The sequence below is a fragment of the Phyllostomus hastatus genome, unplaced genomic scaffold (assembly GCF_019186645.2).
Source record: "Phyllostomus hastatus isolate PE091 unplaced genomic scaffold, TTU_PhHast_1.1 phas_contig_524, whole genome shotgun sequence".
Lineage (NCBI taxonomy): Eukaryota > Metazoa > Chordata > Mammalia > Chiroptera > Phyllostomidae > Phyllostomus > Phyllostomus hastatus.
Window position 1 is genome coordinate 14,224,600 of NW_025333900.1, and position 24,255 is coordinate 14,248,854.

The following is a 24,255-nucleotide window of genomic DNA, read 5'->3' on the forward strand; positions in this document are numbered from 1 at the left end:
AGTGTTTAGTTGAATAAAAATTAACTGCTTATTTCAGATGAGAACCCAACATCTAGTAACTAAAAATCTACTCTAACCTAGAATTCTTTACTTTTCTTGCAGCATCAGGTTCTGGACTTCTTTTTTTTTAAAAGATTTATTTATTTACTTATTTTTAGAGAGAGGGGGAGGGAGGGAGAAAAAGATGGAGAGAAACATCAGCGAGAAACATCAATGTGTGGCTTGCCCCTCACATGCCCCCAGGCATGTGGCCTGACTGGCAAACCAGTGACCCTTTGGTTTGCTGTCCGGGGCTCAGTCCTCTGAGCCACGGCAGCCAGGGCAGGGTCTGGACTTCTTTTCCATCTGAAGCTGGGGAATAGTCTGACTTACTCCTTCACATTATGCTTCTAAAATCTTAGCTTTTAAATATGAGATGATTTACTAAAATTAGAGGCAACTAAGCTGTTCTAGCCAAATATGACATTTCCAGAAACAGAAAACTAGATAAAAATAGTCCACTCGATTTCATATATATCTCTTATTTTTAAAAGTACAAGCTTACTCAATGACATAAATTAGCTCAACTGTTCAATACATTCTGTTTCAAGAGTTCATTATTTAACTGGTGACCAAACTTCCAGCAATTGTTTCTAGATTAATTTTTTTAATCTCCAGGGCTGTATATCTTTCCATTCATTCTTTACCTTCAAAAAGAATGTATAATACACCATATTCAGAGAAAAACTATGGTAATACCACACAGGATACATTACTTTTATTCAAAATTTTTAGACCACTTTCTAGTTTGATTCATATTCATAAAAAGAGGGTGTTCTACCCAATTATGTGCATCTATATATCCTATTCCTACTATAGGTAAACAAGACTTTTAAATTTCTTAAGGAAAATATGTTTCTAATAATGGTAATTTCATTAAGGAACTGGAGTTGAATCATGAGAATATGACAGAAAAGATAGGCCTGGTAGGCCTATGGTAAGGTGAAATAATAAAATCACTTAGAAAATAAAAAATAAAAAGCAAAGCGAGGAAAGGAGTTAGAAACTTTAAGATACCAAGGAAAGAAGCCTCTTAGAAATATTGACTAAGATAGTATATGCCTAAAGAAATTTTGATAAGTAGTTTCTAGGCTAAAATCTGGGTGAGCAGCCAACTTGAAGAGTGCAGAATCAGTCTGAAACTCAGGATTTGGAATTGGTACTCAGAATTACAGAACTGAAGAAACATCCTCAGGAGATAATTCAGACTTGGATGTTAAGCTAACATCCAAGCTGTCATATGGGATTTCTTCTGAGATTGTTCCAGACACTGTTGAAAGTTCAGTGTAGTCTTACTGTCAAGGAACTTACAATCTAATGGGGGAAAGTGTAACAGTTAATTTAATAGAGGCTATATAGTTGTTACTGATAGTGAGTACTTAATAGTTCAGAAATGAGAGATAACACAGCACTTAATGTCTTTTATTTTAATTAATGGTTCTTACACTCTCCTTGATGCTTAGGAACAATCTAACCTATAAATTTCTGGATGGTAAAGATTGTGTCTTATTTAGCCTTATATTCCTTAGAGTCTTTCAGAAGTCCTCAGCACTAGGAACTCACAGATTCAATCAGTTGTCTTGGTGTTTAAAGTGTCCTCTATTTGATCAGCAGGAACTCTTTCCAGCTAGCACCAATTTTTTTTTCTTGGTACTTTATTAAGTAGTCTTTGAACATTTCTGTGCTTTCTGGCACTAGAGGACAATTTTTTTTTAAATCCTTATCCAAGAATATGTTTTGTTTTTGTTTTTGGAGGTGGTGAAGTGAGAAAAAAACATTGATCAGTTGCCTCCCATAGACGCCCCAACCGGCGATCAAACCCACAACCTAGGTATGCACCCTGACCAGTGATCAAACATGCAACTTTTTGGTTTATGGAGTGATGCTCCAACCACCTGAGCCACCCTTGCCAGGGCAAGGTGACAAATTTTTAATAGTACTTTACATCAAATGAGTATACCTAGATGTTCAATAGTATGGTAGTAAAACAATACTTGTTAGTACTGATCTTATAAATTACTTCATAAATGGTCCCAACAATTGCTGCATGACAATTACATTGGAAACATAAGTCATAAGAAACCACTTCAAGGGAAGCTGGTTGCTAAACACCACTTGAGTTATGAGAAATAGAGGCAGGTGATAATAATCAAAAGGAAATGGAGCCAATGATAAAGCCTATAGGCGACAGGTTTTATAATTACTTATAATAGTTCCTCAGCAAATTTAATTCAGTAAGGGTGGAAAAGACTTTCTCTTTTTTTAGCGTTCCCATGAATAGACTATCTAATAGCATACTCAGATCTTACTAATCGGGTGTGCTTGAAGATTTCATTCAACCGGATATGGGCAACCAAAATAAGCTACAGTTTTAAAATCCAGTGAACTTACTCCTGTACTCAGGTTTCAAGTAAGTGTTCATTTTTTAAATTTATTTATTTAAAAGTTGATTATCCCTACTCTGCATCTAACTCTTAACTTTCTCCTTTCTCTTTTCATTATCATGCCAGCTTGAATTTTTAAGCACATCCATAGAACGGAGAAGAAGGGGGAAAAATAGATATCTATGTAATTTATAAGGTTCTTAATAGCAGTTCAGGATTATTGTTTTTTGTTGTTGTGTTTGATTTTTTATTTGACAAGTTTAGTTTTGTTTCTGGATGTTGCATCGTCTGCTCTCCATCTTACTACATGGTTGAGAAACTGTCATCTTTAGAGGAATGGAGCTTCGAGTGGGGCCTAGATCTGCCGCTGATTCACTGTGACCTCCGGATGCCAGCTTACTTCATATATTCATTCAGTCAATGCCCATTTGAACATCTTTTAGCTCCCAGGCATCCTCAGGGCTTGCCTCAGTTTCTGCATTCCAGAAGTTATAAAGCACTTTCCATTCCAGTTCCGTGCTAGATGTATAAAATTAGTAGCCCCATTTGTTAAGGAATTCAGACTGGTAGGGAAAGGCAGTCAGTGTGGGCAGTACTGTTGGTAGAACCACATGGCACCATGGCCTAGAAACACGTTACAAAGTCTGTCGGTGTAGATTGAAGGAGCAGATGATAGCCAGGAAAAGGACAGCAGAAGGGTGTTTGGAGGGCAGCCATCACACGCAAAAGTTTGGAGGCAAGTTAAGGGCTCACATGGGAGACTGAGAATGAGCAGCTGTAAAAAGCGAGAGGGAAATCAGTAGAGGGGGCCTCTCTGAAACCAGAGACGTTCCTGATCAGATCATTTGTAGTGTGTGGCACTGAAAGTAGCATTCATGGAAATTGATCTCATGAACAAGGGTAAAGCTTTCTTAATCAAACAAGAGGAAATTTATAAAATACAATCTTCCTTGGTTATATTTTGAATTATATTCCTTTTAAAGCCTGAGTTCAAATTATGCATCTCAGAGCCAATTTTAATCTTTTCAGTCTTATTTAGATACTCCTTTGCTATTATTTACCAAGTTACCCAACACTAAACACTTGTTTATTAGTGCTTTATATTCTTAAATATTAGTCTGGTTTCCTCAACTGTACCAGGATTTTGAAATATAGTCAGTTGTTTGAAAAACCTTATTTTTTTTTTGCATCAAGTAATTCAGTTCTCAAATGGTAGATTTTTAAAAAAGAAACAGTAACATAGCATTCAAATTAAGAACATTTGAAAGTGTGCTCCACAACTTCGTGTCAATTAAAGATTTAACTAAAGATGAGTAGCTAGCTCTCAGATTTACAAATACTAAAAATTTTACACTGTGGTTAGAAGTCTTGAGTGCAGTAAATCATGTGCTTTTCATGAACCGTATCTCACAGATGCAGTTGGAGGTGAGATAATCAGATTTTTACTCCCTACAAGCTGGATGGTTGAAATGTCATACCAATAATATGTGTCAGAGACTTAGTGCCTCTTTTCTGCCTGTCTGATTTAAGTGGTTGTGGTCAGTCTGAGGAACCTGTGATATGATAAGATAGCATTCATTAGGTCATGTGGTTTGCAAGTGCCCAATCTTAACTAAGCAGCCAGTGAGCCCTCAGAATGAGGAAGAGGGGGATACTGACCTTGTCTTTTTGAAAGCTTATTCTGTGTTCACTAACACAATAGTGTGTGTGGGTATATATGTATATTATGCATATTTTAAGTTATTTTTTGTCAGGAGTTAGTTTTGGTTTCTGAAAAAAGTGAATATTACAAATGCATCATCTTTTACTTAATCAAAAGCATTATATTTTTATTATGAATCTTTTCTTCCTATTTAAATGAAGTAGTAGACAGTAGCCACCTTTTTTTTACTCTTGAGGAAAAAAGTGGAAAATTAACATTATTGGTGCCTTTTTTTTTAATTCAGCCCAATTTTCTTCATTGCCTAAATAGAAAATTGTTTATTTTCATTTCCATCGGAAACACACCCATAAAATATATATACACACATATACAAGTATATATGCTTATTAACATACAGTTCACATCAGTACAGCTCACCCATTCCAGGTATACAATTCAGTGTTTTTAGTATATTCACATTTTTATCAATCTGAAAGTTAATCCTACTTCCATTAGCAGTCATTCCTCATTTCCCCCAAACTTCCTTCATTCAGCCCTAAGCAACCAATAATCTACTTTCTATCTCTATAGATTTCCCTATTCAGGACATTTCATTTAAATGGAATTACATGTTATGTTGTTATCTGTGGTTGGTTGGTTTCTTTTACTTAGCATAATATTTTTAGAGCTCATCCATGTCATAGCATGTGTCAGTACTCAATTCCTTTTATTGCCCAATAACATTTCACCATATGGGTGCACCACATTTTATTTACCCCTGGGTCAGCTGATGGACTTTTGAGTTGTTTCCACTTTTTTATGGCTGTTATAAATAATCCTGCTGTGAGCACTGATGTACAGGTTTCTTTGTAAGCATGTTTTCATTTGTCTTGACTATATTCTTAGTGGAATTGCTGGGTCATATGATAACTCTGTCTAACCTTTCGAGGAACTGCCATATTGCTTTCCAAAGCAGCTGTATTGTTGTACCTACCAGCTGTGTATGAAGGTTCCAGTTTCTCTACATCCTTGCCAGTACTTGTTATTATCTTTTTTATTGTAGCCATTGGAGTAAGTGTGAATGTCACCTCATCTAGTTTTTCATTTGTATTCTTTTGATGACTAATGATATTGGGCATCTTTTCATATGTTTAGGGACCATTTATATGTTTAGAGAAATATCTGTTTAAACCCTTTTCTCATGTCACATTTGGTTGTCTTTTTATAATTAAGTTATAAGAGGTCTTTATATATTTTAGATTCAAGTCCCTTATCAGGTAAATGATTTAAAACTTGGTTAAGTGATGGGATAGACTGATAAAACCTATGATTCATTTTCATGAGGATATTGTGCTAAAGGTTTGAATTTTTTCAGTGCTTCAGCTAAAGGTTAAATCAAATGAAATGTACGTGGTACTTTGATGTAGCTTTACAAGTTCAGAGTGAAACAAGTGTGAAGTGATTTATTTCCTGTAATTGGTCATAAATTTACATAGAACCTCATATATTCCTAACCTCATCACCATTGACATTAGACTACTGTCTAAATAGTGTTAATGGTTTCGATTTTATCAAGATATGTCGGCTGCCAGGAAGGGGACAGTACAGTTTGATTTTGTTTAACCCAGTATACTGGGTAAATCTAAATATGCACTCTAGAAAGACTGGGAGTTCTTTGTAAATGATTTAACATTTCTTTCCCCTCTTTCCTTCTCTAGTAATAAATGCATACTATCAGTTTCTTCAATTTTAAACTTTCCTTTCCACCTTTTTCACTTGTTAATGTGGGTACATATTTTGCTTCTAAAGATGAGTCTTAACTATTGCATTTTATACATTTAACATAGAATCTATACTTTAAAAAATTTTATTGTATTATGTGGTTCTAAAAAATGATTTACTTAGATTGAAGCCAGAAACATTTTTAGCATTGTCTATTTTATATTCTTTCAATAAAATTCTTGAATTTTTAAACAATCTTTGAAGTATCATAGGTCCGACTTTCGGCTCTTGTCTATGTAATGCAGTGATCAGAAAGTCATGACCTCCGATTGATCATTTTTATTGGTTTCCTGTTCTGATTCACTGGAAATCTTTTGGTTTGTATGCTTGTTTTAATCTCTGTCATGTGTATAATTTTGTTTTTAAAGAAGCTGATAATTAAGAATAAACTTAGCATATCATTTCCCATTTTCATTTATTTAAATTTCAAAACTGAGAAAACTATTCTGTAAAGAATTCAACAAAACTACTGATTGAACTTTCAGAGTAAAAGTAAAGCCTCTAGAGCTTAGAAAAACAAATCTATGTGATTATTGGACTTCATGTCCATAGATAGTGTTTAGTTATTTAACATTTTGTATATTGTACATCACTTACAGAAATATTACACTTAGTTTTAAAAACTATATAACTCTGTATTTTACAGATTGGTTACACAAACCCCAGTGTACAAGTAGGAGCTTTTATAATCTGATATGACTCAGTCCTGGAAACTTACTGCAACTGTTTTGCACTTCGCTTGGTAGTATCACATGACTCACTTCAGTGGTTCAAACCCTGTCTAGTAGTGATCAAAGTTCATTTGGTTAGGGGTTTTTTTTGGTATGTGGATGATTTTTTTCCACTTTGTTGTGGATTGATAGTCTTTCAAAATACTCAGTGCAGTTCTTATTCTTTTGAATCTGAGAAAATATAGTTGCACTCTTCAACCTCCAATCACACACAGGGGAAAAAATGTTAACTTGAAAGAATATGCATGGAAGTACTTTTAACTGTAAGCATCATGTAAATCGAAGGGTTTACTTTTTTAGTTTTATTTTTCAGTTGCAGTTTACAGTCAATATGATTTTGTATTAGTTTCAGGTATACAGCATAGAAGTTAGACAATCATACACTTTACAAACTGTTTCCCCGATACTTCCAACTGGCATCATACATAGTTATCATAATATTATTGACTATATTTCCTACACTGTACTTTACATCCTGTGACTGTTTTGTAACTACCAATCTGTACTTCTCAATCCCTCCACCTTTTTACTCAGTTCCCCAACCCCCCTTCCCTTTGGCAACCATCAGTCTGTTCTCTGCATATGAGTCTGTTTCTGTTTTGTTTGTTCATTTACATTGTTTTTTTAGAGTCCACATATAAGTGAAGTGTATGGTATTTGTCTTTCTCTGACTTGCTTATTTCATTTAGCATTATATCTAAGGGTTTATAATTCATTCTTGTACCCCAACATACTAAAATTGAGGAAGAATAATCTGTTGCATCTCTTTAAGACCAGCTGTAAAAATCAGCCCTAACTTTTCCGAGTTCCAGTGTTCTGTGATGTGCTGCAAGTGAGCAAACACACAGAGAGCGTCTGTCCTTTGTCCACGTGGATGCTAGCTCAGGTGACTGGTTTCTTTTAGCATAGACTTTCTATTATTTATTAAGTTATACTTAAAGTCCTTAAACCTCCAAAACTATGACATTTCTCTTTTGAGAAAAGAAAATTCTGTCTTAACCTTTAGTGGTTTAGGTTAGCTAATGAAGCAGACTAATGAAAAAATTTTTAAACACTTATGTACCCTTAATGTTTATGAAGTCCTTTGGGAATATTCATCCCTGCAGGTTCTCCCTGCTTTAAAGTTTTAATGATAAATTTTCTGTAAAATAGCTGTAATAGTTTTTAATGCTCTTTTTAGTGCTTGAATTTTTTACCATCATGCAGTTAGAAACTCTGCTGTTTCCTGTCAAAACCTACGTTCATCAGACTATGAACGTGACAGTTTCCTGTTTTCTTATTAACTATACTGTATTCTGTGCTTTATTCTTTAAAGTTACATAATATCTCAGCTTGTCACTTTCCTCTTTTATTTACTAAATGTTCTCTTAGGTCAGCATCGTTCATACATGCAGAGAAATCGTCAAGTCTCATCTCTTTGTTGATAGTGAGATGATGATTTTGTTAACTTCTTAAGTTGTAATGAATATGTTAGAATATCTTCAGTATTATCTAAATAAAGTCTACATGTTTTCACTTTTTTTACTCTGTCTCTTAATGCATAACTTGATGAAGCAGTCCACATCAGGTAAGAAACAGTATATTGTTTGGAATATATATATATATATAGATAGATAGATAGATATCTATATATATATATTCCTGTCTGCTTATTACTATTTTGATTCAGCATTTAAGAGGATGGGATGAATAATCAGTACCTGAGGACTTTTTTCAAGAATCCTGCCATCTTTTCAGCGTAGTTCATCGACATTTCTTATGTTTCAACTCTTGTCAAGCCAGAATGCCAAGTTCTGGGATACAAAACTGATTAAGAAAGAATCGCCACCAGCAGGGGCTAAAAGAAGTAGGATATATGTACGACAATCAGTCATTCCATACTTTTCCAGGTAGCACTAATTTTAGATATTTAATGCCAGTGTTAAATCATATAATTTGGAAAAATCTATCTATAAAGAATATACTCAAATATGCCAGTTCTGTCCAGAAGGTATCCAGCCATGTAATATGAAAAATAGAAACATCTCTTAAAGAGGATATAAGATACAAGAAACATTGTACATAGGACAATGATGCCTTAGTTCCCTTCAAAGTAGGCACCTTGGGACCTCACTCAGTTCTCCGAATCACCATCAGCTGCCCCATCGTATTTTCCTGAATCTCACTGACGGTCTGAAGTCTCTTCCCTTTCAAAGGTGATTTTAGTTTTGGGAAAAGCCAGAAGTCACAGGGCACCAAATCTGGGCTTTAGTGGGGCTGAGTCACCTGGTTGATTTGATGTTTTACCAAAAACTCTGCATGACGTATGAGCGGGTGCATTGTCGTGATGAAGCTGCTAGTCACCAGCTGCCCGTAGCTGCGGCCTTCTGAATCATCCAGATAGTTTCCGCAGAGGAATGTTCAAACTTAAAGCAAAATTTAATGTAGATTCATTGCTCTACTGGCTCAGTCATTTTGAATGTAACAGTCACACAGTACACATGCTCACTCAATGGTGTCTACCACCCCCACTGATTAATACAGTGAAGTCGTCATTGTTCACACATTCACATTCCAGTCCACTGTCCTTGGCTGCCAGGTTACAGGGATGTCGCATAAACCATTCTCGTTATATTAACAGTGGTTGGATTTTTTCTGGAGAGACTTTGTATATGTGTATGCCAATCAATAAAATAAAGTACTCATGAAATTACTTATGGCTGTTGATTTATTTAAAATGTTACAAAAATTATGAAAAGTTTTATTAAAATGCTAATATTTTAAATTATTAATATCAAAATAATACTAGAAAACAAAAAATGCTTGAAAGTAAAGGAAGCAGTGTTAATTTTTTAATTTTTGTGTTGTTATTGAATTAGTTGGAGATTTTGTTCTAGTGAGTATAATTTATTATCAAAATGACTGAGCTACAAATAAATTTGAAAGCACAATTTAGAGGTTTTATTAATGACCTTATTCTTGGGATACAACTAAACAAATAACAGAAACTAAGAAATTCAATAGACACAGTGGGAAATGTTTGTTTTTAGATTTATACCCTGCCTTGTTTCCCACAGATTTTTGAGGGAGTTTGCATGAATACTTATAATACAAAAATAACTTAATATTAGGTTAATTAAACCAAGTGAAATTGCTCATACTTGACTTTCACTTACAAAAATTGCAATAGCATGGGGTTCAATATAATAGTTAAAAGAATTTGTTTTAAGGCAACATTTAGCAAAATCAGAGTTGATATTATCACATGAAAATGTATACAGTATCAGGTGGAAGTTTGGAGACTCAGGGAGAACAGCTTGCTGAGGACACAGCCACGTGGTTGCGGGAGCCGCTGGGCTGCTGGCCGTGGGGCCCATGACGGGCAGGCAGCCCACTGACGTTGACAGCTGCTGACTGGTCTCGGTGGGGGCTGCTGAAGGGTGGGGTGTCTGTGGCAATTTCTTAAAATGGGAGAACAGTGCAATTTGCCATCGATGGACTCTTCTTTTTGGGAATGATTTCTCCATAGCATGAATGCTGTTTGATAGCATTTCACACACATTAGAACTTTTAGAGTTGGAGTCAGTCCTCTCAGACCCTGCCACTGCTTTATCAGCTAAGTTTATGTAATTGAAGTCCTTTGTTGTCATTTAACAATCTCCACAGCATCTTCAGGAGTAGATTCCAGCTTAAGAAACCACTTTCTTTGCTCATCTATGAGAGGCACCTCCTCATTCATTAGTTTTATTGTAAGATTGCAGCAGCTCAGTCGTGCCTTCAGGCTCCACTTCTGATTCTGGTTTTCTTGCTGTTTCCACCACATCTGCATTTACACCCTCCACTGAAGTCTTGAACCCCGCAAAGTCATCCAAGAGGTTTAGAATCAACTTCCAAACTCCTGTTAATTTTGTTGTTTTGACCTCGTCCCATGAATCATGAATGTTATTAATGACATCTAGAATGGTGAATCCTTTTCAGAAGGTTTCTATTTATTTTGCCCAGATTCATTAGAAGAATCACTATCTGTGGCATCCATAGCTTTATGAAATGTGTTTCTTAAATAATAAGACTTGAAAGTCAGAATTCCTCCTTGATCCATGGGCTGCAGGATGGGTGTTGTGTTCCCAGGCATAAAAACAACATTAATCTCATTGTACATCTCCACCAGAGCTTTTGGGTGACCAGCTATAGTATCAATGAGCAGTAATATTTTGAAAGGAATATTTTTTTCTGAGCACAGACAAAGTGGACTTAGCATAATTCTTAAAGGTCCTAAGATTTTTGGAAAAATAAATGAGCATTGCCTTCAACTTTAAGTTACCGGCTGCACTGGCCCCAAAGAGAGTCAGCCTATCCTTCAAAGCTTTGAAGCCCAACCTTGACTTCTCTCTAGCTATGAAAGGCCTTCCTACATGACCTCTTCTTACAATGTAAGGCTGTTTTGTCTAATGGAAAATCTGTTGTTTAGAGGAGCTACCTCCATTAGCTTAGTCAGATCTTCAGAATAACTTGCTGCAGCTTCTGCATCAGTACTTGCAGCTTTACCTTGCACTTACATATTAAGGAGACAGCGTCTTTCCTTAAACCGCATGAAGCAACCTATGCTAGCTTCAGACTTTTCTTCAGCAGCTTCCTTACCTCTCTCAGCCTTCATAGAATTGAAGAGAGTTAGGCCCTTGCTCTGGATTAGGCTTTGGCCTAAAGAAATGTTGTGGCTGGATTGATCTCTCTCTAGACCACTAAAACTTTCTCCATATCAGCAGTAAGGCTGTTTCACTTTTTTATCCTTGTATCCATGAGAGTAGCACTTTTAATTCCCTTCAAGAACTTTTCTTTTGCATTCACAACTTGACTAACTTATGTAGTGCAAGAGACTTCACTTTAAGACCTGTCTCAGCTTTTAACATGCCTTCCTCTCTAAGCTTAATCATTTCCAGCTTTCAAGTCAAAGTGAGAGCTGTGCAACTCTTCTTTCCCTTGAACACTTAGAGGCCATTGTAGGGTTATTACTTGGCCTAATTTCAATATCTTATCTTAGAGAATAAGGGGGCCTGAGGAGAAGGGGAGAGACGTGGAAGAGGGAGTACAATCATTTGGAGCCGTCATAACACACAACATTTGCCAATTATGGGCATGGTTCATGGCTCCCCCACAAAATTACAAAAGTAGCATCAAAGATTACTGATCACGGCCCTGGCCAGTGTGGCTCAGTTGGTTGGAATATTGTCCCATAAACTGAAAGGTTGCCGGTTCGATCCCTGGTCAAGGTGCATACGGGAGTCTATCAGTGTTTCTGTCTCATATTGATGTTGTCCCTGTCTCTCTCTCTTTCTAAAAGCAATGAAAAAAATGTCCTCAGCTGAAGATTAAAAAAAAAAATTGTTGACTACAGATCACCATAACAAATGTAATAATACATCATGCATAGCTTAACAGTGGGGATACCTCCTGAGAAATGTGTTGTTAGGTGATTTTGGCTTTGTGCGAACATCATAGAGTGCCCTTACACAAGCCTAGATGGGAGAGCTTACTGTACACTTAGGTTATATGATATGGCCTGTTGCTCCTAGGCCACAAACCTGTACAGGATGTTACTGTACTGAGTCCTGTAGACATTGTAATACAATGTAAGCATTTATGTATCTAGACACATCTTAAAATAGAAAAAGTACAGTAAAAATACAGTATAAGAGATAAAACATGGTGCCCCTGTATAGGGCACTTACTGTGAGTGGCACTTGCAGGGCTGGAGATTGCTCTGGGTGAGTCAGTGGTGAGTGAATGTGAAGGCCTCAGACATTACACTGCTGTGCGCTTTATAGGCACTGCATCAGCATTACCACAAATACAATGAGTATTGCATTGCATTACAGCGTTACAGTGACAACAGCAGCACTGGGCGATAGGAGTTTTTCAGCTCCATCCTATTTATATGTGATACATAGTTGCAGCACATGGCTGTGATGAAAAAGTCTGAGATACTGTGAGAATTACCAAAATGTGAGGCAGACACACAGAGTGAGCGGATACTGCTGGGAAAATGGTGCTGATAGACTTGCTCATTGAAGAGTTGCCACAAACCTTCAGTTTGTAAGAAATGCAGTATTTGTGAGTGCAGTAAAGCAAAGGATTTGGGGTGTTGGTATTCAGAATCAACATCATTAGTTTTTGTTTACATCATTAAGTCTATATAAATTCACAGTGGAACATCAAGCACACAGGTGCTTAAGTGTGCAACTTCTCAGGCCTGTCCTCTGGAGCGGAGACCCAGGACAGGCCTGGGAAGTCTGATTTTCATAAGTTTCAAGATGGTCTTATCACAGAAGTTTGGAAAATAATGTGGATTGGGGATGGAGGGGTGCAGCGAAGAGAGTAATTGTTTTTCTGACTCTGAAACAGCTTTATTGAGATAAAATTTACATACAAAGTTCTTCCATTTTAAGTGTAAAATTCAATGGCATTTGGTGTATTTACGGAGTTATGCAACCATACCACACTCTAATTTTTGGAATATTTCTGTCACCCCAAAAAGAAGCCTCATGTCCACTTTCAGTCCCTCCCTTTCTCCTCCCTTCTCCCCAAGGGCCAGGTACCTGCCGGTCTCCCTGCCCTCTGCGTCCATAGCCTCGTCCATTCTGGACGTTGCACATAAATGGAGTCATGCGGTCATCTTTTGTATCTGGTGTCTTTGACTCACCTTGATGTTGTTGAGGTTCATCCATGTGTTACTACTTCATTCCCTTTTATTGCCAAATAGTACTCAGTTGTATGGAAATAATGCCTTAATGTGATTATTCTACACATGATACGTTTATTCAAATGATTGGTTGTTTTGTTTTGTTTTTTTTTTCATTTTCTCTTAGGGTGTGTTTTCTTATGTGTAACTCTCCTCTAGCTCCATGTAAATCCCGTTAGGTGTTCATCTCTCCTATTCAGACAACTCAGTTGTACTATTAATTTCACCTTGTTGAAGAAATCTTTCCTCTGGCCTCCCGCAGTCTGCTTCAGTGAGGGCGAGGCGCCTCGAGGCCTCCTGCGTAGCTGTTGCCTTGGGAGGTTTTTTGTCATCCTAGGGATTCCTTTAGCTTCACTTTCTTTCTCCTGGATCAGAGACAGAAGGGTGTCATTTTCATTCTTGGTATACTTCAATTTGGTGGAGCAAATCACCTCTCTTTCCTTAAAATAAAAAAGGTTTGTAGGAGATAAACCCTATCTGACTTCGGTTCTCATGATTTGCCCAAAAGAGGGTTTTCTTTGAGAGGGAGAGGTTAGGTCTTTGTAGCCCCACGTTCAATTTAGAGTTTTAGTGAGAATAAAAAAATTAAGGTAATTAAAATTTTTAATATAAATTAGAACTTATTTTTTTCTCAGAATTTTAAAGGTGACTCTTAATCTTTTACATAAAACATGTTTTTGTCTGGGGCTGGATGCTTTATTTCCCTCTTTGTGCCCAGGGCCCCGTGGTCTCACTGTGATGTGACGTGGGGTGGTTCCCTGCGACCCAGGTCCCGACACTTCATAGGTCTTTCAGTCTCAAAGTTCATGTTTTTCATATTAGAGAAATTTATGTCTGAGATCTTTTTATTTGTTTGTGTGTGTGTGTTTGTTTTGTTTTAAGATCTCTCTTTTAGAGTATTCCGTTCTTTTTACATGGATGCAGTGTCTTCAGAGAGAATAAATGATTTTTTTTAAGTTTTCTTCTCCCAGATAGTCTGTTTCCTCCTACTTGCCTTTTTTCTGGCTTCTCTTAGATGCTTTCCTCAAGCGTCTGGCAACGTTGGACTGACTGGAGAGCTTACAAAGCTGGCAGGAAGTCCAGAGTGGCCGGGCAGGGTCTGCGGAGTGTGACTGTCACTGCAGGGCGGCCTCGCAGAGCTCACTCTCGAAGGAATTCCAAGGCGCACCAGAGAAGAATCCCTTTACTTACAGTTCCAAAACGCCCTGGTGCCTCGTGTTTCCTTGGCGAATCTCAAAAGTACTTCCAGGCACAGTCAGCCACTTTAAAGCCTATGTCTAATTTCACCTGGAAAACGAGCACCCTTTTTTTCCTTTTCCGTGATCTGGATTTATTACTAGCATTTAACAAAGTTGTTACTGTTGTCAGGGTCGTGAAGCCGTTCCTATCGTCTTTAACCAAAAATGAGAACAGACAGTGGGCCCAAAGGGTGTGCTGAAGTGTGTGTATGACCTTTCAAGACAGAGTTAGTAGCTTTTGTCAGATTCCTAGTCCCACGTGTGACCCACAAGAGATGCCGAACAAAACCCACAGACTAGCACCGCGCTCCCTAGTGTGGTGGCTCTGGCCCTGGACGCGCATCGCAGCTGTTCAGTTTCACCGGACACACGCATCCCTAGGCCCTGGCGGCAGAAAGTTTCAAGAAAGAGGTTTAAACTGACTGCTCCTGACTGGTGGTGTAGTCTGCCCAGCTCGGTTGTGCTGTTGGAAGGCGGTGTCTGTTTGTATACACCAGACACGCAGGATATGTTCTTAGTTCAAAGCATGTTTGTCCTGAATAATTAAGAGTTCCATTTCAGGTAGTCAGCTTCTTTCTGACTCAGTCCCATTTGGTTGGTACAGAGGATCTACCACAGTGATTCTCAAACTGAGGATATCAAAATGTCCTGAGATACTCATTAAAAATATAGATGCTGGGATTTTGCTCTTGGGTTTTGATTCCCGAGATGTGGGAAGCAAGTCTACATTTTTTATAGGCATCCTCTGTGGTCCTGATGCAGATGACCAGTGGACCACACTTTGAGATATGCAAATCTGAGTTTGCTCTTGATAATATCCCTGAAAGTTTTGAGGGGAGGGTTGGGATGAGGGGCTGGTCATTGGCTTTTTGTGATTGTTTAAGTCTTATTAGCTCCTAAAAGTAGAGGAGTAAGGATAAGCAGTACATCTCTTCAATCTAGGTAACCAAGACTGTACTTCAGAGGGCCCAGCTCTGGTCTTCTTCCAGCCAAATCCCACCCCACAGAGTGAGGAGTCCCAAAGGACACGCACACCTGAAGTCCAGCCCTGCCCAGATCAGGGTACTGAGTACCCAGGGATTTCTGGCCCGGGGTCCACTTTCCTCCTGGGTCTCAGCGATGACTCAGCAATAGCTTCTTCTTTACCAAATGGTGTCTTATCTTCACCTTTTTCCTTTGTCCACCAAAAAATTCCTCTGTGCCTTTATTATTCTGTTACCAGTTCTCAAGTAAAGAAACTTTAATTGCATCTCCTTTGATATTGAGGAAATGAACCCTCAACTCATAGTTAGTTTTATATAATATTTGCAGTCGCTTATTAACATCTGTGAGGCTGCAGGGTTTTCATTGCAGTAAGTTTTGTTAGAGCAGAGGAAAGCTACAACTTTCCAAACAATTGGGAAGTTGTGGTTCTGCTGCTGCCCTCCTTTAAACAGCCAGGAAGGAGGAAGACACATGTTTCATATCATTTCTTCTAAAGGGCCTGGGGAAAAGAGAGAAAGGAAGAGATTAACTGACATAATTTAACCCTGGGAGCTATAAATTATGTGTTGCAATGTGGTGATAGGATGTTGCATCAGAACGTGGCCGTTGTAATGCAGCGGGTATCACAGCCGTGGGAGGCCCTGTGGTGCCCTGTGCCCTTTCCCTGAAGGCTCAGCTCCAAGTTTGTGTTCCTCCTGCTCCGCTGAGGAGAAGGGTGTCACTTCAGTTACGTGGTATCTCTCTCTAATTCCTGGCCTAGGGCACAGGAACTTCTTTACGGTTGAAAGCTTGCCTGAGGCGGCCATCCCTGTACTGAGTCCCCTCGCCCCTCTGGTTTCCTGTTGTCACACACCAGCAGGGAAGTGTTGGGGTTTCTTCACATCTTCCTGGAAGTCTGTAGGGAAAGCTACGAGGTGTTCTAGCAAAGCTGTAATGTCTCTACTCTTAGAACCGTTGGTTTTGAAAGTGTGTGTAACATTTCCTGAATATTTCACATTGCCTTCATCTCAAGATTTGAAAGATAGTGCTCATAAGTGACCGGGAACTTGTCCCTGAGAAACAAAATTGAAGATCGGTAGTAATGATAAGGGTAGGTAGGACACGTGGGGTACATTTCAGCAAAATTCTTGATAATCAAAGCAGATTTTGGTAGTTAATTGTTTTTTATTGTTGTTTTGCATTCTTTAACACATGACAATATAAGGATTAAATGTCATATCTAAAACATAAACTCCATGGGACAGGGCTAATGTGATTACATGGTAGTGCAAGTAGCATGGTGGTGGGTTTGGGAATTTGAAGGAATTTAGGCAAAGAAGTGACAGGTGATGAAAAGAAATAACCTTAATTCTGATAAAACTGGTTTTGGGGAATGTGGCTTAGATATGTGGCAATGGGTTTTTCAGTACTGAATTCTAGAATTAGTCAGACTTGCCCACCCAGTAAAATGTAGCATTTGATCTCCACACCTGCGTGCCATGCCCTATAAACCTCCAGAGACAGAGAAACAGAACCTGGTTCCCAAAGACAGAGAGGGGAAAAGAACTGAGCAATGCATGCAGTTCCTCTCCCCTGCGCAATGGTGAGGGAAGCCACTCTTGACCAGGAAGGAGTAGGGGAGAGAAGGCAAAAACACTGCTGAAGGAAATAACCTTAGTGGGAAGAAGCATTCCTACCCACATAGAGTGATATAGTGGTGTGGTGCTTCTTAGAATAACAAGACAGTAAAATAAATTTTAGTGACTTGTAAATAATTTTCATTACTGACTGAATTAAGGAGACATACTGTGTGTGTGATAGTTTAGAGTATGGTCTTTAAGAACATATCTTCTAGAGATGAACACTGAAATACAGGTTTTGGCACAAGTAATGCCCCTTTATATTGCATAAAAACCTTTATTACAAAATCATAAGCATGTAATTCTGTAACATCACAATATCACACTCAAGCCCACCATATGACATTTTAGGTGAAATGTTCAAATTGCAGTCTATCGCATGCGAGATATTCATGTCCCCTACCAACCGCACTTGGTGGCGTTACCTCTGTCGGAACCTGTATTTATAGGTGAACTGATAGGATGTCTGAGACTCACCACAAAATAATCTAGGGACTGGGGAGGTGTAATGTAACAAGATTATCCGTGCCACGTTGTTGAAATGAAGTGATGGTACATAGGATTCATTGTATTATCTCTAGTAAAGTGAAGGTTCAATTTGAATGTAAACTTTACTATTAGCTATGTGTCCTCCTCAGCTAGTTGTTCTACCTGAGTCTCTATTTCCTAATCTCTGAAATGAGGATAATAAAGTCTACCATACAGGGCTGTTGTGATGATGATTCAACTAAAACAGCATGTGCCCATTACGTAACACATGGGAGTCATTCAAAAATTGGTAGTTACTATTATATCTATAAATGGAAAAAGATCAAGGTACCATCTTCCTTAAAGATGAAATGTTTGCTTTCTTGGGGAGGGTATGTGTGTATTTCCCCCAGTTGAGTATATTAACTTGGATTTTGTCTTGACAGCTCAGGTGCCTAAAAGGCCAGAGGGGCTTCTCAGGCCAACCCCCTTTTGATGGAATCCACATTGTCAACCATTTGATAGGAGATGACGAATCATTCCATTCCTCTGATGAAGATTTTATAGATAATTCCTTACGGGAAAGCGGCATTGGTTTTCCTTTGCACAGAAAATCTGGCCCCATGTCTTTGGACCCCACTGTGGCAAGTGGTAGTGAAAGCGAAACAGAGGACAGTGTGATGGAGACCAGAGAGAGCGATCGAGTGGCTCAAAAGGACCGGCCCCCAAGGCAAAGAGAGTCGTACTCAACCACTGTCTGACCATCACTGTGAACTAGACTGTGGATTTTTTAAAGGGATCAGTTATATAATTAAGGGTTTGGGGGACATATCTGTTTCATATGTACATATATATATTTTTTGATCTTACCTGCCTTTTTATCTTTGCCAAACCTTCACCACTGACTTAACCATTGCCATAAAGTAGACTGGAATATGGTTAACATGAAAAATAAGGTTCTAACAGTATTACTGAATATTAAATGTTTCTTGTGTAGGAAATGCAATTATATCTATATGTGGGAACCATTTTGAAGTTCAAAACTATGGAAAATTTTATTTTCTTCAGACAAAACTACTATTGTGCAATATTTCATGCTCAATCAACAAACTAGATATTTATGTCTATCAGTTTGTTTTCAGGGCAGCTGTCCACAAACATTTGACCAAGACGTACATCTGATTTATCTTGTCCTTCTGTGTTTGAGGGATTTTTTTTCATTGAAATTACTACTTTATTAGTGGGCCACTGAAAGTTCCCAAACAGTGTTTTTTCCATATAATTTTATAAATACAAATTCACAGTTACCTTTCTTGAGAGTTTTGTTTGAATTAATTTTTATGTACGTATGATACTTCCATATATTGCTTACTAGTCAGAGCAATAAGTTAACTACAAATATATTGTCTTTTGTACATAATTTATAAATAAGCATCACCCAATATCGAACATCATTTTATATGGAGATTGTACATGTTGCAAAATGACTGCCTTCAGCATTCTAATAGGACTTCTGTAAATAAAAAGTTAAAAGGATTGAAAATAAAACCAAACACTAATATTTTAATAGCTTTAGTAATTTGCTTAGCATTCAACACTAGCAAATTCATAACTGATGCTTGTTCAAAAATACTATTGGTGAGATCTTTTACTTCATGTGTATGTAACTAATAAATTGTCCATGATTCAAAAGGTTATAGCACACATTACTTAGTGCTAATATTCTACTTAATATAAATTAAGCAATGGACTTAAGTCCAAGATACACAACAATAATATTTGCAAATAATCTATGAGCATTATCTTCAGATTCTCTGATTACTAATCTATAAAGCCACAATAATTTTTCCTACTGATTCTTCCTTTTTTATCATCTAGACTATTTTTTTCTTGGAAATCGAATAGCTATCATTGGTAAGTTGGAGGAAACACCCAAATTGCACTTGCACTGTGGAAAAACAGCAAAGAATATGTTGACTGGATGCTTTCCACTTATTTTCATTAGCAGCCTTCAAAGATAAGAGGGGAAGGTAGAGTTCAGCATATATGGAGATACAATTTTGCACAATATTTTGCATGTAGGAAAAAATATATAACAGAACAGAGTAGAAGAGACAAAAATAATTTTCTGTCTATAACCAGGAGCTCTGGCTGGTGTAGCTCAGTCAGTTGGAGTGTCATCCCGTAACCAAAGAGTTACAGGTGCAATCCCTAGTCAGGGACAAGTACATAGGTTGCGGGTTTGATCCCTGGTCCAGGTGTGGGCATGTGTGACCTCTGGGTCTGGACACATATGATCCCCAGGATCCCAAGGATCCTGGTCCAGGCACGTATGAGAGACAACCAATCAATGCTTCTCTCTCTTCCCTCCTCTCTCTCTAAAGGCAATGAAAAATATGTCCTTGGGTGAGGACAAAATTTTTTTTTAATGTATAAAAAATAAAACCAAGATGCCTTATGCATCTCCACAGACAAGGCTTTTCCAGCAAGCCCTTTATAGCTGTTTGAGAAGTGAGGTTGAAAACGTGCCTGCTGTGTCCGTAGCACCAGGCGTAGTGGTTAAGTAATTTACCTGTGGTCACATGTTACTAAGTAGCAGAGCCAAGATTTTAGTTCAGATCTTTCTGGCACCAAATCATTTGACAAAGTTCAGCTAAAGAATTTCTCAGTGCCCTTCCTTTCTGACAATTAATGTGATTTTAATTAAGTTTAATCACATCTCACAGCTTATGAGTGTAGATACTCTCCTAGAATTGACTGGTGCTTCGGGGGTTCATTACTGTCAGCCCGGGAGGCTACTGATGCCCAAGTGAAACGAGATGATTTGTGGTCATGTGACCTCTCTGACCCCACATCAAGAAATCTGGGTGATCTAGACCAGAGGTCAGCAGCTACACACATGAGCCAGTCTAGCCAGCTGCCTATCTTCGCGTGACCTACAAGCGAAGCGTGTTTTTTACATTTTCAAATAGTTGAGAGAAAAAAATATTTTGTCACATGAAAATCACATAAAATTCAAATTTCAGTATTGATAAAGTTTTATTGGATACCCATGCTTATCCATTATGTTGTCTGTGGCTGCTTTGTGTCACAGTGGCGGAGTTGAGCAGCCTACAATACCTGCTGTCTGGTTCTTGAGAGGAAAAGTTTGCTGACCCTTGATTTAGATATTCCAAAATGGAGGCTTACTTCTTCAGTTTATCTCAGTGGAAGATCAAACCATTTGCTTTTTCTGTTGAGCTAATAGTTTGGAAACTTAAATTTCCTGGTGGATCTTGTGCTCAGAACTATGAAAAATGGAAAGTGTGCCAGCTATTTTATATCATGAAGTTTTTGACACCAGACACAGATTTGGAAGGATATCTGTACCTTTGGAAAGGGAAAAAGAAAGAATTCCAGAATCTCAGCACTGTTCTTTAAAGTGTATACGGTTGATCTTTAGGGCATGCTTCATTGAGTCAGTGTTATAATCTGACTTTAAAAGAAAGAATGTCTTTCTATAGCCATGTTTTAATTCTAAATTTTGAAAGATTCTTAGAGAATTTCATAAGTACTGTCTAATTAGGTATTAAAAGAATTATGGTAACTAAACGTTAATCCATTGATACTCTTGTAATTTGGACAGTGAAAAACAAGGAACAATTATCTCATTCAATATCTTTGATTCAAATACTCAGAAGAGTTTAAAGTCCTCCTGACCTTTGGGATACAGTAGGATGTTGTTGTGCTCTGATTGTATTCCATTTTATTCAAATTAAGACTTGGAGACATTGGACAATGTATTCTTGATAGATTTTAATTAGTCTGTGGTATGTTGTGTCATTTAAATGTTATTTAGTTAAACAGAGTTGAATATTGGAACAGAGAGGAAGTGAATGAAATTTTTAAAATTCAAAATAAAAAACTTACTCCCTTGGGTTAGTCACCTGCCTGGTGCCATTGCCATTGTGGGTTGAAAGGCCTGGAGTACAGGCTTACAAGTGATCTGAATAAAATGGAAATTGCACTGAGATGATGAAAAAGGCCTTTTAGATCAAGAAAATACTTCAACAGCCTTTTTAAAAATTAGTGGTAATTTTTTATCCTGGACAAAGAAGTCAAAGATGTAACTTTACACAATTTCTACCCTTTTTATTGATAAATATTAGGCTCTCAATATTTGGTGACTAATTGAAACATCAAATCTCAACTAAATGACTGGCTATTTTGGAAGGGGAAAAAAAACACCTTTTTCTTGACTCATGATGCAACTCGTTACTGTCCAGATCGTGCCTTCGATTGACAACAAGGTCTAGAGCAGGGGTGTCCCACCTGCAGCCCACGGGCCACATGCAGCCCAGGATGGCTATGAATGCAGCCCAACACAAAATCATAAATTTATTTAAGACATTATGGGATTTTTTGTGTGACTAAGTGTCATGGTGTACTTAATGTGTGGCCCAAGACAACTCTTCTCCCTCCAGTGTGGCCCAGAGACGCCAAAAGGTTGGACACCGTGGTCTAGAGCTTTTTAAGTATTTTATTTTTGACATTAGAAATTATTTGGTTCTTCATTCTCCTTTATCTTTTACATAATGCACCATCATTTCTGGACTTAAATAAGAAATGTGGATGAATTGTGTTTTGGTAAAGCTCTGCTGTGGCCGGCTTGATTGTTGCAGGACTGGGTGTTGGCAGCTAGCAGTTTAGAAATCAGTGATTTACTTTGTTAAAACAATGAGCTTTAGCAAGAAAGTTATTGCTGCTCTGTCATTGGCAAAACAGTAAGTTTTTAATTAATTAATTTTAATTCATTCTACTGAAATTAAAATTTCTGGTTAAAAGTGGAGTGGAGACTATAGTCCAGGTTTTTACATCACATCCATCGATCTACCTATCCTCCCTCTTCTCTCCAAAGAATAGATGATAGAGTAATATATTAGGTATCTAATAAGATGCAAAATTATGATGTATTTCGTTTTACTGTTGGAATTTCTTATTATTGTATGATAACCTAAAATATTTACTTGTGCCTTTGCTTTAAACAATTAAAGTTTTTCATTTTATAGAAATTTTTGCTTTCTTAAACTCTTCAACTTAAAAGGAGAGATGCATCAGAACACTTTTACTAGAGAAATGCCACTCATACGTAGATGCCTAGTCAGCAAAGGAATCCATCAGACACCATGAATAACCAAGGTAAGAAGCAGCTCAGAAAGAAAGTGAAAATTCCTCAGAAAACAAACTTAAAGATATGGAAATATGTGACTTCAATGACAGAGAATTCAAGATTGCAGTTCTGAAAAATATTTAATGAGATGAAATACACTAAAAAATGGCTTGGCCTGCCGACATCAGATATTCATCAGTGAGGTTTGTGCTCCGTGGGTACAGGGACCGTATCCACCTGGTGCACTCATGTGTAGTCGGTGCCAGACAGAGAGGCTGGTATGTGACATTTTTCAATTTGATGAAAGGCCAGATTTGCTATTTCCTTCAGAAACATACCAATTTTTTAAAAATGTTCATGGTAATATTCTCATCTCATATTTAGGTTATTGAATTAATTAGTGACTAATTCAATAAATATATCCAAATGTATATGATCTGAGTATACATATAGAAGCTATTATAAAAAGAAATTTATGCCTTTTTCATCTTTATCACAATGTTAGTGTCATTTAGTTTGGAAGCACAGTTCACCATATATTCTGCTTTATTCCCCAAAATATTTAAGGTACTTTATAAAGGTCCATGAAATATGACAAGATAGTTATAATCCAGGGTTTCTCCACCTTGGCACTATTGACATTTGGGGCCAAATTATTGCAAGTGGCTGTCCTGTGTATTGTAGGGTGTTTAGCAGCATCCCTGCCTTCCACCCACTAGATGAGAGCCGCAGATTTCTCCCTCTGGTCGTTCCTAAATGTCCTTGGTAGGGAAGCACTGAGAATGAAAACTGCCCCTCACTGAGAATCTGATATAAATTTAGAAGTGGGTCAAAAAAAAAAACCACTAGGACCGAAACTAAAAATATATATACCTGTTAGAGAGGGATCACCAATTTGGAGTCAGTGAGAAAAGTAAAGCCTGAGCCACAATGAAGTGCTACTTCATATTTATTAGGATGACTATTCGAAACAAAACAAAATAACAGAGCTGATAAGGAAAAATTCATAATGGAAAAATTGGAACCTTGTACATTGCTGCTGGGCACATAAAATGGTGCAGCCATTGTGGGAAGGTTTTGGCAGTTACTCAGAAAAGCTAAACAGAATTACCATGTGATCCAGCAATTCCCCTTCTGGATATATAGTCAAAACAAAGCAGGGACTCAAACAGATACTTGTACACCAGTGTTCATAAGAACACTACAAGAGCCAAAGGTGGAAGCAACAAATGATCAACAGATGAGTGGGTAAATAAAAGACAGTGTTTACAGGGTGGGGCAAAGGGAGATTTACAGTTCTGAGAACACGAAACAGTTTATTCTTGTATTATTGCTTACTAATTGTATTATTTTTCCATACAAACAACTATAAACCTACTTTTGCCCCACCCTGTAGATATAATGGAATATTATTCAACTATAAAAAGGAAAGAAGTTCTGATACATGCTACAATATGAATGAATCTTGAAAGCATCCTAAGTGAAATAAGCCAGGTGCAGAATA

The 24,255-nt window shown here is 37.6% G+C and overlaps 1 protein-coding gene across 10 annotated transcripts in view; it reads left to right on the forward strand.

Annotated features, from left to right (window-relative positions):
- EVI5 (ecotropic viral integration site 5) overlaps positions 1 to 24,255 on the forward strand; it is a 211,714-nt gene that overhangs the window by 178,582 nt on the left and 8,877 nt on the right. For 8 of the 10 annotated variants that reach the window (XM_045847078.1, XM_045847076.1, XM_045847082.1 and 5 more), the window contains one exon: positions 18,049 to 22,633. The exons of 1 other annotated variant lie outside the window; for it this stretch is intronic. In XM_045847078.1, the coding sequence (XP_045703034.1) occupies positions 18,049 to 18,363 (315 nt within the window). In that variant the 3' untranslated portion in view covers positions 18,364 to 22,633. Of the gene's footprint in view, positions 1 to 8,135; positions 8,146 to 18,048; positions 22,634 to 24,255 lie in introns of those variants that run through there. One more of the 10 variants, XM_045847087.1, reaches the window with a different exon arrangement.